The sequence below is a fragment of the Mastacembelus armatus genome, chromosome 11, assembly GCF_900324485.2.
Source record: "Mastacembelus armatus chromosome 11, fMasArm1.2, whole genome shotgun sequence".
Lineage (NCBI taxonomy): Eukaryota > Metazoa > Chordata > Actinopteri > Synbranchiformes > Mastacembelidae > Mastacembelus > Mastacembelus armatus.
In genome coordinates, this window is record NC_046643.1 from 15358965 (window position 1) to 15378130 (window position 19166).

The 19166-nt window shown below is 42.0% G+C and overlaps 1 protein-coding gene across 11 annotated transcripts in view; it reads left to right on the forward strand.

The window, feature by feature from the left end:
• rbms3 (RNA binding motif, single stranded interacting protein) overlaps positions 1-19166 on the forward strand; it is a 237709-nt gene that overhangs the window by 59751 nt on the left and 158792 nt on the right. For 3 of the 11 annotated variants that reach the window (XM_026299818.2, XM_026299822.2, XM_033325419.1), the window contains exon 1: positions 5768-7148. The exons of 6 other annotated variants lie outside the window; for them this stretch is intronic. In XM_026299818.2, coding sequence (XP_026155603.1) covers positions 7074-7148 — 75 coding nt within the window. In that variant the 5' untranslated portion in view covers positions 5768-7073. Of the gene's footprint in view, positions 1-5766; positions 7149-19166 lie in introns of those variants that run through there. 2 more of the 11 variants (XM_026299819.2, XM_026299820.2) reach the window with 2 other exon arrangements.

Sequence of the window (19166 nt, forward strand, 5' to 3'; positions counted from 1 at the left end):
TCAGTAGCCGAGCTGGATCCAATCCCAGCTGACATTGGACAACAGGCAGGGTGCATCAACAGTCTGCATATAATTGCTAAAATGTACAAATGTCTTAGCACACACAGACAGAAATAAGTAGCACAAAACTGACAAGAATAAATGCCTTTGTGCTTGGATCTATTTAGGGCACTAACACAATGAATAAAAACATATGCCCATGATACACTCTGAGAGCTGGGATGAAGTTTTGATGGGCTCCTCTCCATATCTGGGCAGTGTGAGTCTGAGTCAGTTTTTGCCTTTCACTGTGTGGTCTGCTCCCTTCTTCACATTTCAAACAATGTGGATTTTTAATATGTTGGCTTAGCACATCCACATGGAAAATATCTATTGTTTAAACTTATACTCTCTCTGCCTTCATAGCACTTAATTCCTTATTATGCAGAGATTTGCTTGGCATCATTGCTTCCTCGTTCTGCATGAATGTAGCTGTGCTGTCCAGGGCAGTGGGAGTCTCGCTTGTTCACAAAAGGACATGGCGAGATTTTTGTTGCAGTTTGTTATAATAGAGTTAGCATGAGACCACACAGGATGTCTGATGTCCGAGCTCCACTCAAATGTTTTCATCTTTGGTGTCAGAATAACCTTGACTCTCCTGTGATCTATGTGTTTCCTTAGAGATGATTAGTGTAACTATTTTCACATACTGACACACATGCATGTAATACACTCCAGTGCTTGTGCCCATTTACAGCGCAGAGGTGTTGAAACTGTAGACTGGCTTTAAATGTGGCTTCTCAACCAAAGCACACAGAGACATATTTGTGCACATTCACATACAGGCAAAATAAAATATCTCTCAGTCACATGTATGCACACACGGTTATGGGCTGTGGGCCTCTTTTCCTGGTACGAAATCATTTGTAACAACACTGATCTTTTCTCAGAATCACATTAATCAGGAAATGAGTTGGTCGGCATGACTTGTGTATACATTTCACATTTGCAATAGAGATTTAGTAAGTGTTCACAATTAACTCTTTTAGGTCTATTGCCTGTCCCTTGTTGGATGTAGTAAGGGGTGCTGTGAGTCATTTTTACTCATGCACGTCTAGTCTCATATTTCCTCCCCATTAGGCCTGCATTGCTCTCTTCTGTGCTGTGATAGAAGCTAATGACTCACTGGAAAGCTGCCTGGTGTTTATCAAATGTCTCAGTGCAGGGCTGGTGGTCCAGAGTCAGTCTGCCCTTTTCACATTATTATGAAAGTATTAGATAAACAGCCATAACCAGGTGATGAGACCATCATCTATACAGATAGAAAAAAGAAAGAGAAATATCCAGTAATGATAGCTTAATTATATCACTCTACTCTTTTGCACTGTGTAAAATTATACTCTCAGAGGGGGAATGTGTTGAATTACCCCAGGCTGTCATCTGTTAGTGCACTAATATAAATGTATTAAGAAACTCTATGTGTCAGGGATGTGGTAAAGTTAGGCACAAAACACATGTTAACATAACTCTGCACAGAGTTTAGAAACAGAGGGTGGTGGGTGTTTTAGCTTCCTGTTTCCACAAGTCTGCTCATGTCCTCAGATTACAGAGGAAAGCTTGAATGGATGCCATTTACATTACTGGGCAGTTTCATTATTTACAAACGCAAAACTATACCATTATCTGTTCCTTGCTTCTGAGTGGAATCTGTCACTATGATTGAAATTCGAGAGAATGCTCTATAGCACATGTAATCAGTCATTGTGACTAAAGTATGTTAAAACCAACTGTCTTAATTCACTTGTTGATTTTCAGTCTTTGTTAATCACACAGTCAAATTAGTTATCACAATAAGGGAATGAAGTGAAGACAAATTGAAACCCGTTCTGCACTCTACAACAATATCAGATGTTATCCAGCCTCTTATTTTCTCTGTGGTTTGAGCTATTTTTCTAACTATTGGCAAAACACCCAAAAATCTGTTATTTTTACAGTCCTCATAAACTGACATACTTGAAGTTATTGAATTAGCTATTTCTTATTTTACAGTTGATCCCAAATTTGGCATCATTGTGCTATAGCATTCCTTCCGACTTAGCTAAATTAAATTTGCTTTACTGATAAAGACATATTATTCTTTCTTTTTAAGAAGCTCCTCTTTCACACAAACATCATCATTTGTGGTGAGTATCAAGTGATCTTCTGTTTTTTGAACACTAGTATGCAAGCAACATCTGTTTATCATTCTGTTCCTAATTGGAGTAATCATCAACATTCAGTGATGTTTTCTCACATTATTCTAAACTATAATCAGATGATCTCTGCTGTAATAACCCAAACACAGTCTACGATGCTTGATAGATGCTAGTTTTCATGTTGCAACAGCATGTGCTTATAGCTGCGTTATAGTTAGACTGATGAAATGGTTCATCTTTCACTTCTACATGAACAAAATGCCCCAGGGAAGCTGGTTAGTCATGATACATATCCATAGGACTGCATAAAACATGTAAGATGATCTACTGGTGCTAGGGTATCTCCCAGTAGAACCACTGCCAAAAGCAATAGGTTTTTTTTTCTTCAGGTCCTTCTGTTCCCTAACTGCTCCTCCCTCCCTTCATTCTTCCAGCCCTCCTCCTCTTCCTCCTCTCCCACCGCCCCTCCCTTGGCACTCCTCCAGCCTTCCCTCGAATTCCACATATCTGGTCATTTCTGGGAAACACCCACAACTGAACCGGCCAACAAACCACAGGAAACAAAGCCTCCTGGTTTCCCCAGCAGCTTGAAGAACTACAAGTAGTTGCCCTTGAGAAGGGGTCGGGCAGTAGGGTTGTGGACTTTCTAGGAATTCTTTTTTTAAGGGAACATTGTGTAGTTCTTTAGTATGTGGTAGGACACTAACATCTCTACGGTAATATAATTAAAATATCTTACGAAAAAAAGCTTACCTCAACTGCTGTGCAAACTTCTACAGATCTGGTTGAATAAAGGTTAAATAAAACCCTAACACTCCCTCTTGAACTGCTCTGGTTCTGACCAGAGTCCACGTTGTGATCATGCTGAGGTTTTCTATTACTTAGACCTGCATGATTCTCTAGAAGGGAATTGTAATTGCTTAACACATCAGAGGCATGACACACCTTCAGCTGTCTTCCTCTTACTCTATTTTAGACAAGTCTTGTGAATGACTCACGCATGCTCTCAGTTTAGAAAGTGAATAAACTAGTGTCAGAGAAAACGGCTTTGTCTTTGTTTTATGAGAATGTTTGATAAACCTGACTGCAGAAATATCAGCAAATAATTTTCCATGTTGGTTTAGTCAAAACAGCAGAAAAAGCACAATTTAGACTTTCTGATAAATCAACCTGTAAATCAGACTATTAGTCAGAAGACTTTTAAACAGTCTCACAATTATTGCGCTCTTCTGGGTGGATGTGTACTATAGTGTAGTTTCAAACATTAAAAAAAAAAAGCGGGGTGAAACACATTCTTTTCAATGCTTCTCGGGCAAAGTCATTTAAAATGGTGTTTTTAGTTTGAAAAATTGCAGTATATACAAGACCATAAACAAACTCACTCAGCCTTTCTCCTTTTCCATGCAATACTTGGCAACATATCACCTCTCTGTGATGTCAGCTCCACTGATTCAGACCAGAATGCTTCCATCACCACCAGAGCAAAACATCCACATTCAGTCTTTAAGGTAGTCTTCAACATAAGGAGACACAGCACTGCATTTATTTACATACAGTTTGCATTTCTGCTCTCCAGTCATTTATCTTGCAATTGCCTAAAGGCAATGTTTCTAGTGTTATCTGTACGGCCACAGGTCAAGGTCTTTAGTTTCAAGAGTCAAGTCTCAATTCCCAGCTCTTAATTCTTAATGACTGGACCAATTAATATTAATGGTTTAGCTGACCAGTGTCTTTGTAATAGTACTCTCCAGTGTTTCCATTCTGTGTTCACTAATTTGAATACATTTTAGAAAAATGTAAAAAACAAAAAAAAAAAAAATCACTTTGCAGTTCTAAATAGGAGCAAATATTCCATAATCAGGGCAGAATATTTTCGATTTATTTTAATAAAAACAGGCTGAGGTTAAACCTGCAGCAGTTGTTTTCAGTACAGATTAATCTGTATTCTGTTGTTTGCTTTAATACTTATTTGCATAAAATCTTTCAGAAAGTAGTGACAAATGTCTTCAGATTTTGGATTTTGAGCAAACACGACTTTTGGTCACAAGTGGGCAATCTGGTAAAAGAAAACTATAGTGTGTACAAGTCGTTATGAACAGGGAATTTAAAGTGAAGTGATGAGCCTCATCTGTGTAATAAAGTCACTTTAAGTGTTGGACACACAGAGGTGTAAATCTATGCCTCTTTCAGTTTCTATCTCCCAATGTGTCTTATCTTGTTTTCTCTCTGTGACCCTTCTTCTGGCCATTGTCCATCTTACTGGCTTTGTTCTCTGCTTTCTGCCTTTCCCCAGATACAGAGTTTATGTGGAGTGTTGGTCCAGAGGCTGTTAATCTGGTAATCCACAATCGATATCACTCATCTCTTTCCTACAGATGAAAGTGGCCCATCTGATAATTATATGTTTTCCTCTTCATGTCTGTAACTGCTGCCCTTTCTTTCTGTGCTTTGTTTTGGGATTCTTGTGCTGGTATTGATTTGGTCTATCCACATGCACCAGCCCTCTTTAGACCCATAATGCTCATAAAAAAGTATGTGACATTTGCACTGCATTGTGTGTCTAGATTGTGAAAACAAATATGCTTGAAAATAAAGTGTGCTGCAATATTTTCAAAAATGTCACTCATTAATGTACTTCAATAAACAGAATAGTCAGAACAGAACTCCCTATGATATATGTTCTTATACGGCAAAGTAATTATCAATATACTTTCTGGTGTCTGTTTTCTGCAGCTGAGTTCACTTATCTTGAGTGTTGCACTAGAAATATGTAATTAGGCTATTATTATCTGAGAAGAAGACATCGACGTAATAGGCTTTTGTGTAATGCGCTCAAGTGTAACAGACGAAATATAAAACTAGTCATCAAAGTCAGGGGTCTGTTTTCAGATATGGAAATTGCCAAAATATAATTGTTTTCAGTCCAGTAATTTCATGGTGTAATTTTTGGCTGTAATTTCCCGTAGCACTCATTGCAGGTAATTTAAATGAAAACCAGGTTGATTTGCTAATTGAGTGAAAAATGAGACTCCTGAACTTGTGGCTGTAGCGTCACTGAGATACCCCTCGAGGACTTTAGCTTAGTTCCTATCCATGTGTATTGGCGTGTGAGATGAAAAAGGAGTGGGATTTTCTGAGATATAAGGTTTTTGTATCCCTGTGTTTGATCTTGTTTCCAGAATTCTGCGTGGAGCTGTGGCAATCCAGCAAACACTCACCAACAAAAAATTTTTTTTTTAATTTTTTTTTTTCTCCATGGTCACTCAAGAGAGATCTTTACATGAACTATTATTATGGTGTTACTGCTTTTTACAAGTGAAGACTGACTTCACTTCAGCAAAGTGATGTGTAAAGTTTTAACATCAAAAAGACTAAAAGGTTGCACATTGAAAGTGGTTCATCCCACTCTGCTGGCTTTGAGGTTACATCAGCCCACTTTGTTAAGAGAAAGTGTTCATTCGAGTGTGCTGTGTGTTCTGGGTGGTAGCTCCATGTGCAGCCAGTAGGGGGAATCGACTGCTCATGCTGTCACCACCCTCATCTCTACTCCTCTCCCCTGCATTCTCCCAGGTTGTAGAAACGCTGCAGCCTGCTGGTCTGTGTCTGGATCCCTCTCTCGCACAGAGCTGCTCAAGACCCTGAGCTGGGGAAGGAGGAGGCGGTCTACTCTGCTTGCAGCCTTGTGCGAGCCCCCTTTAACGCCCTGTCAGTGTGGTAGGGAAGGAGAAAGAGAGAGAGAGAGTCTGAGAGACGGAGCAATAGAGAAAGCGCACGCGAGAGAGTGCAACTGTGTGACAGAGGGAAAGAGAACAAGGCAGGCTGCTTAGACGAGAGAGAGAGCAAAGGAAGAAATAAGGAACACATTTTACAAGAGCAGGAAGAGGGAGGATCGCAGACGAGAGACTCTCTCTTTACTGGGCACCTGGGACACTGGTCACTGTGTTTTATTTTCACTCGTCTCCTAGCTGGAACACAGTGGATTGACAGACCAACCGGTGGATTTTTTTTAAAACACGTGTGCCACATTATTTAGAAACTAGGATCATTTCTCTATCAGCCCTCCTGCTGGCTCGACCGCTTCAAACCACTACAGACTGAGATTGCTTTCCTGTTTCTCTGCTTTGCTTTTTTGTTGTGATTCTGCTCCGCGCACAAAGTGCATCTGTCGGCAACCGGTGCTGAGGATATCGCTCCTCTGTCAAACAGGACAGTACGCAGCCACCGTTGGATCAGACTACAGAGTAGAGAGAAAGAGAGAGAGAGTGTGTGTGTGTATATGTAAGAGAGAGAACAAGAGAGAGAGAGGGGCAGTGTGTTTGTGAGAGAGGCAGATTAAAGCCCAGGCGAAAGACTGGAGTGAAACAGCTTAAATAGAGAAGTGAACCTATACATCCTCTCCCATTTTCCTTGCCATCCCTTTCCTCCTCCTCTCCTCCTCCTCTTCCTCTCCCATTTTCCAACATTCACAGGACTGCCAGAGCGACTGCCACCTGCACCTCTTCACGCCTTCTCTTTCCTCTTCTTCCTCTACCTCACCCTCACACGTTACTATCTTATACCAGCTGCTGACGGACACGCTGCTCTTGGTTCTAGCACTTGGGGAAATATTTCCTGTGATCCAGCAGTGAGAGACTGAGTGAGCATCCACTCGATACTGAAGCTCCGGACCAGTAAGGCACCATTTATAAGGAGCTTCCCCATCAGAGGCAGACCTTCTCCAAGTCACTGTCCAGCACGCAGACCCTGCCTTCTCCCTGGAGGACCGGCTTGTGACACAGTGGTGACAGCAAAGACAGGAATCACACCACCCCTCTACTGCCTCTATCCCATTTCTAGCTTCTTGGCAGCTCCCGCCCCCTTGTCACCATTCCCTGCCTCAGTGCTAAGGATTCCAGCTACATGGGCAAGCGATTGGAGCAGCAGCCAATGTACCCTCAGTACACCTACTACTACCCCCACTATCTCCAGACCAAGGTACGCTACTCCTCTGCTCTTCTTGCATTCCTCAAGCCTACTCATCTACTCCTACACTGCTGTCCTCTCTCCCTACCACTCACCCTCAGCCCTCCCTCCCCACCTCCTCTCATTTCACCGCCCTGCCTTCGTCCTCCTCTCATCCCTGAGTGGAGATGGGATTTGATGGATAGCTGGCCTTGGCTGTGATGGTTTCAGATGGCAGGTACCTCGTTGGAGTTTAGATGTCTGTGTCAGTGTGTGCGTGTGTCTCTATGTGAGTGCGTGTTTGTGTGTCTCTGAGTGAAGGATCAGGGATCAAGGCTGAAGGCTTTGGGCGACTGTTACTCCAGCTTACTAGACCGTTACTTGGAGCTGTCCAGTAACCTCCATCCATCTGTCACCTGCAAACTGATGAGTTCTTAATGCAGTGTCATCACTGAGGCTTTTGTTAATCAAAATAATTCTGCTCCTTTGTGCTCTCATACATTAAATAATTGTCAGAATTAAGATCTAATTAATAATTACAAATGAAGTATTCATGAGCTGAATGTGGTCCATTGTTTAAATGCCTCAATGCTACTTTTCTGAAGAGGCCAATAAAGAATTTAATTATGAAGTTGCTAATTCAGTGAATACCACAATTGTCTTATTGTAGAGCTTTACAAAGAGGGGACAAACAATTGAAAAAACCCTGCTTTTTCTCTGGTGATGGTTGGTATGGTTCTGACACAGACCAGGCATGAAGAAGGTTGCCCATGTTTGCTCTAGCTGTAGCATGCATCAGTACCTTTGGGATGGGAGCCCAGGCCTGGGCCCTGATGGCTGCCAGGACACTGGCTGGGCACACTACCCAGACATCATCAAGGGATTAAAATGGAAGCCTTTTGGGGATTACTTTGTTTGTTTTTCTACTACATGTATAACACTAATTTCTGATCATTATTGTGATGGTGCGATGCACAGCAACGACTGCACAAAATGCTTCAATTGTGCAGTTGTGCAGCATTCCAGTCTCAGTTGATCTTTAAAGAACTGTTGTATTTAACATTATTACGTTAAACACAGATCTTTTTCCCCTTTCCTTAATTTCATGTTTTGTAAGGTGCTCTAATAATATAAAAACAATCTCATATGCAGGGAGGAATTCATAGAGCTGGGTATCAAACCTCAAGAATATGAATCTTATATAGTACTGACAGGTGGCATTGACAATTTTTCAGGCTTGTTTACAATTTTTTTTAATCAGCTGATTTTGATGTTGATCCGGAAACTTTTCTAAATATTGTATACATTTTGACATTTTATGCAGCAAAGTCTTTATTTCAAATAGAATCACTGAGAGTGAGTGAGAGCATTGTTTTCAAACAATACTCAGCCCAAGAACAAAAAGTTCAAATGTTGTGAATTTCCCCACTTTATCTACAGAAAGAAAAATAAAGCACAGACATTTATTTAAATATTTAATATATCAATAGAACTGACAAAAGCAAAATGCCAGTGATGTTTCCATGCTTTTCCATGTGAGGATGAGTTGTGAACCACACACTATCCAGAAGGGAGGACCTGCCTGTCCACCACTCCCCCAACCCACCCTCCGACAGGCCACTAGCTCTCTCCCTGATTTATAGTTTAATACATTTGTGCTGCCGCCATATGGCTTCCCTCTCCCTCCCACCCTCTTCCTCTACTCCTTCCATCATCCCCCGATCGCTCCCTGCCCCATCTCATATCTCAGTTGCTCATTGCGGGGGCTCTCAATAAGCGTATGCTTCTTCATTCTCTCTTTCCTCCCTCCCTTCCCCCTTTCTCTTCTCCTCTTCCTCCCTCCTCTCGCTTTCGACCCCCCTGCTCTTTTCCAACAGGGCCCACTGCCTTCTTCTCCTACGCTGCAGTTACCTCCCAAGGTCAGCACACATCCGATCTTGTCACCGTCAGCAATTGATATATCCTTGAGTAAGCTGCTAGGGTCCTGTGCAACCTAAAGGAGACCCATGTTAAGGGTACAAGGGGCAAGAAGAGCATAGTGTGTTTAAATTTGAATCCATTTTCCTGGTTAGTTGGCGTAGACCTGGGACTTCTAGGTTTATATGATAGATCCACAGATGGGGTCAGTAGGTGAATGGTAGGCGGGGATAGAGACCAGAGTGTTTAGCAGTGTTGTCGAGAAGGCTGAAGGAAGCTATCTCACGCTCTCATTAATGACCATTGATAGCTTGATTACAGAGGGGCAAAATGCGTTAACTGGCAGGTTCACACAGTGGACAAAGTCACATGACATGACTTTGGCCTTACATGCACACACATACCGAAATTCACTGCAAGTCCAATTTTTACGCACATGACTCTTTTCAGATTTAGTCATCAGCCTGAAATTGCACAAGTATTTCTCCTCATCTTCATTGCTGCATTCTCCAGTTATGGCCTCATTTTCCCAAGAGATGTGGTGAGGGGGCATAAATATCTTGTTGGGGGGGGGGGTTACTCATACTAAATTGTTGCTATTCTTTTTCTCTCGGTTTCATTTTATGACACATATCGGAGACTCTATGCATAGAAAATTTATAGAGCATCTGTGCCCGGTTACAAGTGAGGACTTTGTTGTAAATAAAGGAGGTAAACCTTCTGATTTTGGGGTCCCTTTATTTCCTCTGTTTGTGTGTATTATAGTCTAATTTAATGGAACTCTCTGATGCTGTCCAGCATGTGCTAGTCAGCCCAGATTAAAATGTGAAAGTCAGAGAATGAAATGAAACAATAACATTTGGCTTTCTATTGATTAGTGCAGTGGGGCGTAGCATGTGCTTCTCTTTAGCTGAATTATTGATTCCCGAAAGAGGATTTGTGTGTGTGTGTCTGTGCATGTTAGCGTGTCTGTGTGTGTGTGTGTGTGTGAGGCTTTCATATGAGGTTATGGCTGTGGGGAGCTGGCAGGATGCTGCTTTGATGAGAGGATCTTTTAAAGGCCCCTATTTCTGTCTGTTCCCCAGCTGATCAGTCCATGTAGTCATTTGCTAAAATTTGGCCTTTTTTCAGCCTGTGTCTTTCCATGTGAATTTGATGTCTAGTGCTGTTCACAGCTTGCGATGCATTCAGCTTTAATGATAGGTAATAGATGTGCATCATAAATGTGAAAATTACAGTAAAACGCCTCAACCCGGACCCAGCCCGATCCCTTCCCTCACCCACGAGAACAATTACAGCACACAGATCAATTGTTATTTTATGAAAGTGTTTCGAAAAGAATATGCATTTCTACTAAATGTGTCCTGTCTGTTAGTCTTAGCATACGTTGTATCTCATTTCCTCTTAATCACAGGAATTTTTAGTTCTCAGTTCCATTAAAATGCACACAACTCTCAAAAGGAAGTCTCAAATTACTGCTAATTTGCCTTGAATACCTCTAATAAATTCAGCCTCTGTCGTATTTAGTTAGCTTTACTGTTGCTATAACTGTATGCACAGAAAGTATCCATGTGCTGTTACTCCACTGATAGGCCAGATCATCACGTCTAATGTCATTGATTACAGGCAAACAGGACACAGACACACAAGGATGCACTACAACAAACAAATATACACAAATGCACACACACACGTTCTTGTGCTGTGATCTGGAAGCGGGCACGCATCTGTGTTACAGTCAGGCGGGCACATACCGCGCCCAAGAAGCCGAGAGGGCCAGACTGAGGTAGATTTAGCAGCAGCTAATGTTCCTGGCCTTAAGTAAACAGCGGTCAATGGAGCCCTTTGAGAGGATCTGTGCCTGTGTCTGCCCCTGTCATAGGCACCATTTATACTCTGTCTAATTCTTTATAAATGGAAGGAGTGAGGGAGGGATGGGATGCGTGCGTGTGAGAGAAAGAGAGACAGAGAGCAGAGGGGTGGCTGTTATATGGAGGGAGGGCCCAGTTAAAAGCAAGGAAAAGGGTTTGGTTACATTACACGGGGTGATCTATTGTGCTCCAGAAATAACAACAGAGCCATCTAAATCCTCCTTTAATGCGAGAAGAGAGAAAGAGCAACATAGAGACAACAAGGGAGAGATGGATATGCGTAGACATGGAAATTAAAGGCAAAGAAAAAGGAGCCATTTCTAAACTCATTCATTAAGTCAGTTATCAGCGGTGTAAAACTCAGCTAGCAGCTTAGTCTTCTGTCTCCACTGATGCGGATTTGCTTTGAAGAGTTTATCAAGGGCTTTTAGGGCTGGAAAAATATTTCTTATATTACATTTAGTAAAGCCCAGCCCGATTTTGAGTCTGGGACGATATGTTCCTATTAGCACTAAGACAGGAGTAGTATAACTCATCTCCCCTCTTGTAGTTCTTGATACATGCCTCACGACTGACTGCCCGAAACAAAATACTGTCCCTGCCTCTCTGTAAATCTTAACCCATCATGCATTCCCTCTTAGCTAGCTCCAATTGGCAGGCTTTTTAGCAAGATCTCTATCTTCCTTCTTTTCACATTTTCCCAATCCTTCACCTCACATGGTCGGGAGGCTTTTTGATCATTAATCAACTAATACCTCTTGTTTTTAACTGCCTGTGCCTCCGGCTTTATCCTGTTGTATAATTCCTCTATGTGTAACTGTCTGTCAATGGGCCAGACAACTCCATTTATTTCCTGTGTCCTGTGTGTACATACACAACCAAGCATACACACACAGACTCACACTACAGTAAGGGCCACTTCTAACCATTCACATGTATCATCTTAGAATCCGGCCCTGTTTGTGCACCTGTCCATTAAGGTTGTTTGTGCAATACCGTTTTCCCTGGCCTCTCAAAAGCTGCATAGCAGGGTGCTAAGACCTGGCCCTCTGCATGCTGCCATCCATGTCTCATTACAGCTGCTTTTCCAGAGTGCTCTCTCAACATGGATATCCATTTTGTTAGAAGAGCAAAGTACAAAGGAGAGGGAAAATGAGATAGCAAGCTCTCTTAATTTTCTATAGGCTGTATCTCCAAAGATGGGAGGGAGTACCTAATCTGTATTAGCTGTGGAGTACATAAGGGGCTGTAAATGTAGAAGTGGTGATAGGTGTGTGCTTTTTTTGCGCGGCGTGGTTTACGAGCACAGATGGTGTGCGAGTTTGTGCGTGCAGAAGAGAACAAGAGAAGTCTGTCACTAAGTTTGTTGAAATCACGAGTCCTGGACAAACACTGTATGTGCTTGGGAAGTCGTCTACAGCTTAGAACAAAGGTCTCTCCCCACACCAGGTCACATTTCTCTTCTCCACAATAGGCCCACGCTGCATTGACGTGTCCTTGAGCAAGACACTAAACAAAGTACCTGCTTCCTCACTGGAGGTCTCTGTGAAAAACAGCATCCGAGATAAATGCTAAACTATAAAATGATGTGCTTGGTGGTTGAGTTCTAGCCCCAGGGAATCTCGTCTCTGAACTCTCCTTCTTTGAGATAATGTGCAACTGTAGTCTCTGCTTCTATGGAGAGAATAGGCTGAGTTAACTTACCTGTAAAGCTCCGGTTAAAACACCAAATTCTTACCTGCACTGAAGAGATGCACATGTATAATTTGTAGATGCTATCTTTTAACCACATGTGGTCTTTAGAATCTGCATATTAGAGGTCACTTTAATGACAGATTTGAATTTATAGACATTTCTCAAGTGCATTAGAACTTTTTGTCTCAGGATGAGGTGATTTTTTAACTTCTCTGTATTCCTACAGAGAGAAAAAAGAAGAGACGGAGAAACAGGAAAGATGTTGCTTCAGATTTAGAGCTAGATGAAAAGAGACATGTGATGTGCCCTTCAAACCCACCAACACGGCAGGACTCTACAAATACACCTGCTTTTTTCTTCTTTGTTGTTTTTACCAGCATTTCTTTCTGTAACATAGTATCTGCCTGGAGCTGTCTACTCTGGCCCACTGTTTCACTCTTCTGTCTCTGGCAGGGGCCTAGCCTGGCGTTTTCACGCTCTATTTTCTGTCTCCCCTTTCGCCTCTGAGGACGGTGGAGTACCGTCCCAAAATTTTCCCTCTACATCTTTCACTGTTTAGCCATCCTCTGCACTGTCGCACAGATTAATCATTCTTACTCATATTTTTTTTTTTTGCCAAATTTCCTTTTTTCTTTTTCACGTTGTCCGTCTTTGTAATTAAACTTTTCCATCCTCCATTGCCTTTGCGTGCCTCTTCCTCTGTTTCCAGGAACCCCCGCTGTCTGCTGGGCATGTTGTCCGTCCATCTGTGCAGGATGACATGAGTGGCTGGAGACACAGCTTTTGTGTCCTATTTCATACAGCCCAAATTACCATACACAACAACATATAGAATATAATAGAAAACAAACACACCTTAAACATTTATATTTCCAATGAAATAGAAATGCTCTTTGAATACGAATAATATAACAAGTATAAATTATTTTTTATTGTAACTTAATTGTTGCCTAACATCTGTTTAGCAGTACTATAGCAAATGTTTTCTAGTCGATGAGAGTACATTTGAGTGAATATGTTTAGTCAAAGAATATCAACTTTGTTGAAAAAGAGATCAACAGATTACAAACTTTTTTTAAAAAAAATCTTCTGTTGTGTGCTGTTGCTGCAGAATAGATACTGAATAACATGTGTGAATAAGACTGAATGTTTTCATACAAACGACACATTATTTTGTGCTTGTATTTGTCTGCCATCATGAGGATAATACTGTTGACTGTACAGCAAACACTACCAGCGCAGTGAAAATAGTGGATAAATTTAAGAACCCATGTTTATGTGAAAACCAGGTGAAAACCAGGAGGAGGCAGATGTTTTGGTCCTGTGTGAGGGGAACGTAGTGAAGAGCAAAAAGGACAAAAGAGGAGTTCAGGACAGAAGGCCGAGCTTGTGGTAAAGGATGTCAGCCTACAAGTCACGTGTTGGCGAAGAGCAAGGGAGGGGGAAGTAACTGCAAGCTGTGAGAGACAGACAGGCAGTCAGGCAGAGAAGGGCTTTTGTTGTTCTAGTGTAACTGAAGCTCTGGGTGTCTGCTGCGTCTGCTGCCCTACCTTTGGCATGCCGGTTCACATGAAGAATGCGCGGGTTCAGGAGGAGGTGGCAGCTCGGCTTGGTAGCGTACACTGACTCAGACTCAGCCGGGATAATTGCTCCTGCATTTTTAACGAGTGGCTGCTGCGTACACTTTGAGGAGCAGCGCACTAGAGGATCCCTGCAAGCTCCTACTGCAGCAGAATTGCCTTTTCAGCTTCCTGGAGAGGGTGGCTGAGAGAGCCAGAATCCTCCTTTATATGTTGATACTTAATCAGACCAAAATGTCTCTTTATTGTCATGAGTGGTGTGAATTTAATATGTTAATTACATGAAACCCTCGTACATATGTGTGAAGTGCTATGAAGACAGTTTTCCCATTCTGATCCAAAGGACACTCTCCAGAGGAAAGAGAGGCCACCCAGACAGTTTTCTCATTTTCATGTGGTTAGAGCCTAGTATTGGGTTGTAGTCCTAGTCTGTGGTCTGCCTCATAACCAGACACATGTTCTGGTGAATTGAAAGAGCCTAATAGTGATGAGTTGATTCGTCTATTACGTGTTTTCCATGAAACTGTTTTCTGAAAGTCCTGCTGACAGAAAGTCCTGTATCGTTTTTTTCTATGTACGTAAAGCGTACATGAGAGAAAAAGAAGAGGAAAATAAGATCAACACTCTCATTTTTCACAGTGGTCTTTCATTTAACTAATGACATCATAGTCTGACAATGAAAATCTTTTGCTAGTATACACCTCACCTTGAGGAATTTTCCTTTCTTTTCAACTATGGCTGTACAAACTGATGACCTGTTGTCTTCACCTACATTTTCAGACATGGAAACTGAAGGAGACACCAGCCGCAGACAGGCAAATGGTAGTGTAGCCTTACCTCTTTGATTACTGTAGGAGGCCCTGATCGCCCCTCTCCTAAACACATACTGTATAATGCCTGCCTCTAAACAGCTACATTAGTAAAGGCAGGCTCAATGAAAATACTGTGTCATGCATATTTTGAAAAATGGCTCAGTAAAAAGCCAATTCTGCCATGAATGAGTATAAGCAAATAGGCATGAGGGCTTGAATAGCTGCCAGTCTTGTCAGATTCCCCCTCTCACCCAGCCACAATGAGCTCCTATACAAATAAGGATACGTGCACCAATTTAGCGCAGCAGATGAACCTTGTGAAGCCTTGTTGAGCAAGAGGGGGATTACCAAGGGTAAACAGGCCTTTCTCCCAGCTTTATTTGAGCTAAATGACTCTAGCCACCCTCTCAGATTTTGCCCGAATGGTTTTTTAGCAAACCCTTCCACTGCCTCATGCGCAACTAAGGCCACAATGTGTGTGCATTAGTGGGTGTGTGGAAAAACACGCAGTGGGACAGGTAGGTGTGATGAATTAGACTGCAAGGGGACAGGGAGAAAACTAAGCCAGCAACTTCACAAGCAGGAGTAAATGGAAGGAAGAGGAGAAAACCTTTGGCATGATAAGGTTTTTGGAGGACAGATTAATATTCTTCAGCAGTAATTAGTAGCACATAAACAGCCATTGGCAACAGCATTAAAAAGTGTCATTATGATATGTAGTCTCCATACAAGATGTAATTTCTCTCTCTTTTCAATACTTAATCATGCTGCCTCACAGACACCCACTGTGCACACATGGAAAGGGTAAGAGTTCAGTCTGTAGCACATGAATGCATGAAAATGGCAAAGCTATTGGTAGGTTTGATGCAGAACACGATTTTGCACATTTTTTGCACTGATGCAAAAGCTGTCTCTGGTCTCTCCCCTTTTACCCTTAAATTATTAAGGTCACCCACATTTCAGAAAGAGCAGAAAAGAGGGAAAAAAGTTTGTGTGGAAGAGGAAATGCATGTAGGAATTGAATCAGTGCTTTTATATGCATTTAAGAAAGACAAATCTTACATTGTGTTTGTATTAAAATATGCATAATATTACCGGTACAAGTTTTGAATAAATGCAAATGTTAGCATTTGAGTACTTTTACAGATGATGAATACTGATGTTTTCATCTTCTTGTATTTTTTTGTCCTTGGGGCTCTTATGAAAATGTTAAAAAACAGTGGCTTTGAAAAACAGTTAGGTACTAATTCCCTGTCTGCTTTCTCTCTCATTAGCTGTCTTGAGTCCCAGTGGAAGACTTGTATCCATTATTTATCTCTAGCCCCAAAAAACAACAGCTGCATGCTTGTGCAACCGCCATATGTTATGCTTCTCCCAACATATTGGGAGGACTCATGCTGCATAGGGAACTCTGTATCAACCTATGGAGATCTGCATCAAGCCCTGTGCAGACATTGTGCGCTTGAATTATTTCCTAAGTGCTTACTTTTTCAGGCTATCAATGGAAAATACAGTAGAAGCTCGAAAACGTAAACTATGTTGGGCAATCAAACATGGTGACACCTTGCCGAATATTTTCAGATGCTCCGGCACCACTGAAACTGTCAGAGGGAGGGGAGGGAAAAGGGTCACATTAGGATTCAGCCGATAAAGCAATAAACCCTTGTAGGAGCTGCAGTCGGCGCCATTTAGTGCAGATTCTGTGTCCTCAGCACTTTGGGCCTGCAATTAATCACTAAGCTGACATTACCCCGCCTTCGCACAAACGTTGGATAAACACTGTGGCAATGACGAGCCAACGTTCCCCGCCACAGACCCAGTGTGATTTTTAAGACGACTGTTGGCGCTCACTCTTTTTCAGAAATGTTTAGAAACTGTGCCCCAGTTATTTAGACTTCTTGTAGAGCGCGGGATGATCTGCTGATCTGTTTAGTTATTGACAGCAGTTTTAACAGTGAGCCGGAGGTGCAGCAGGCGGCCCCTGCTCCCATCATTCCCCACTCAAGGGTTATGGAGGATGCTTGGCTCTCGTGGCTGCTGTGTGGCAGCATTAAATAGCATGTCGCATCTGTTTAACCAGTAGGTGTGTTTGGCATTGTACTGTACATCTCTCTGCTGGTGTGATTGCATGGTAGTTGCCACAGTGATTTGTGAAATGGGAAGCCTCTGAGCCTGTTGAGGCTTTATTAAGAGGATTGCTGGCAACGTGTGCTGTATTGTTACCATAGTGATAGTTGCCAATGTGCTTACCTTGCCTATTGTTTTATAGCAGTTCAGACAAGGTTACAATAGGGTAAGCACTGCAACCTTAAGGTGGGGTTACAGCAAGTATTTGTTTTCAGTTCGGTTCCAAGTTTTTAAAATACCAACATGTGTTCAGCTTCCCCATCTCTTACTAGGTAATTTATCCCTTTGTGTTATTATTTTTATTAGCAGCAGAGAGAGCATAATACGTTCTTGTTTTTATTCACACAAGGAACAAATAAATAATCTGTTCTTTAGATGTCAGGTTCTAAGGAAGTCGGGTAGCAGTTTTGATTTCATTCAAAGCCCTTTTAGATCTTCTTCCATGTTTTAAGGCATAAATAATATGAATTTCTAATTTCATGCATAAAATTTCATGCCAGTTAACTGTGACTTAATTCAAACTCACTTTAGGATTCAAATTTTAAAAGCAGTTTTCAGAGTACATTTAAGTTTTGTAAAAAAGAAAACTAATGAAACCTAACACTAATCTTTATCTTTTCTAATGTGGCAGCCTAGTGTTACAAATGATATTTTATTATTTCAATCATCATCAAAATCTCCTTTTAATTAACAGGTATCATCAAAACTCAAAATTCCTATTTTTACATATTCATGAAACATGAACCTCTTCATACACACTGTGCAAGACTGAGGGTTCATGCACTTTTAAAACCCCAACATATACAGTCATACACCCACATTATCGTGTGCATACATAACAGCCTGAGAGGAAACGTGCGAGAGCAGGACGTTTATCACTGAGGAAAGAGGCGGGGGGTGCTGTGTTTGAGGAAGGGTGGGAGCCCTGTTGAGTTCGCAGAGTTCACTGGAGGGGACTAACACACAGCTCACCCTCCTACTGTCTTTTTCTCTTTGTGTCTCTCTCTCACAACCATGGTTGATCTGAATAATTTATCCCATAATTTATCTCTACCTCTCCATCTCATTCATTCCCGCACACAAACGCACACACACAATTATGCCTTACTCCGCACAAACACACACACCAGCCTCAGGGGGTTGGGTCCTGAGGCTGGTGTGGAGTGAGCAAGCTGGAATCTGCACAGAGGGAAACCTGATAGGCATTCCCTGTGCCAAACACATGAGGTCACCCTGACTGACTGATCCTGCTAGCTGCCCAGCCAGCCTCACGTAAATTTAAGACCTTGTATCTGAGAAATCAACTGCAGGACCTAGATTTCCTCATAGAAGATTATAGAACTCTGAAACCAAAAGAGGCCTTTCATGTACCCTTTAGGATCATAAAGCTTTTGTCAATAGGTTTGTGGGCTCAATAGTTTTGTGATCATTATGATCAGTGATTGTACTCAAGTTATAAGATTATCTCACCAATCTGTTTATTGTTGATGGAGTGTGTGATCATCTGGCCACATCTGCAGCAAAGGTGCCATGTCTTCAGGTTTCAGCAGCTACTATTGTGAGTGTAATGTTAACTGGCCAAAACTATTAAAACAGACCATCCATCCATCCATCCATCTTCTATACCCGCTTTTCCTGGCTCAGGGTCACGGGGATCTGCTGGAGCCTATCCCAGCTCTCTCTCGGGTGGAAGGCAGGGGTACACCCCGGACAGGTCACCAGTCCATCACAGGGCCACATATAGACACACAAAGACAGACAACCTCACACACTCACACTCACACTCACTCCTACGGGCAATTTTTAGAGTCACCAATCAACCTGACATGCATGTTTTTGGACTGTGGGAGGAAACCGGAGTACCCAGAGTAAACCCACGCAAGCACAGGGAGAACATGCAAACTCCACACAGAAAGGCCGGGATGCGAACCCACGACCTTCTTGTGTGCTAACAGTGCTAACCACTCAGCCACCATGCTGCCCTAAAACAGACCAAAGATAAGCAAAAATCACACAGTTACATCAAAATGTTGAGAAGCCTTTGTCTAA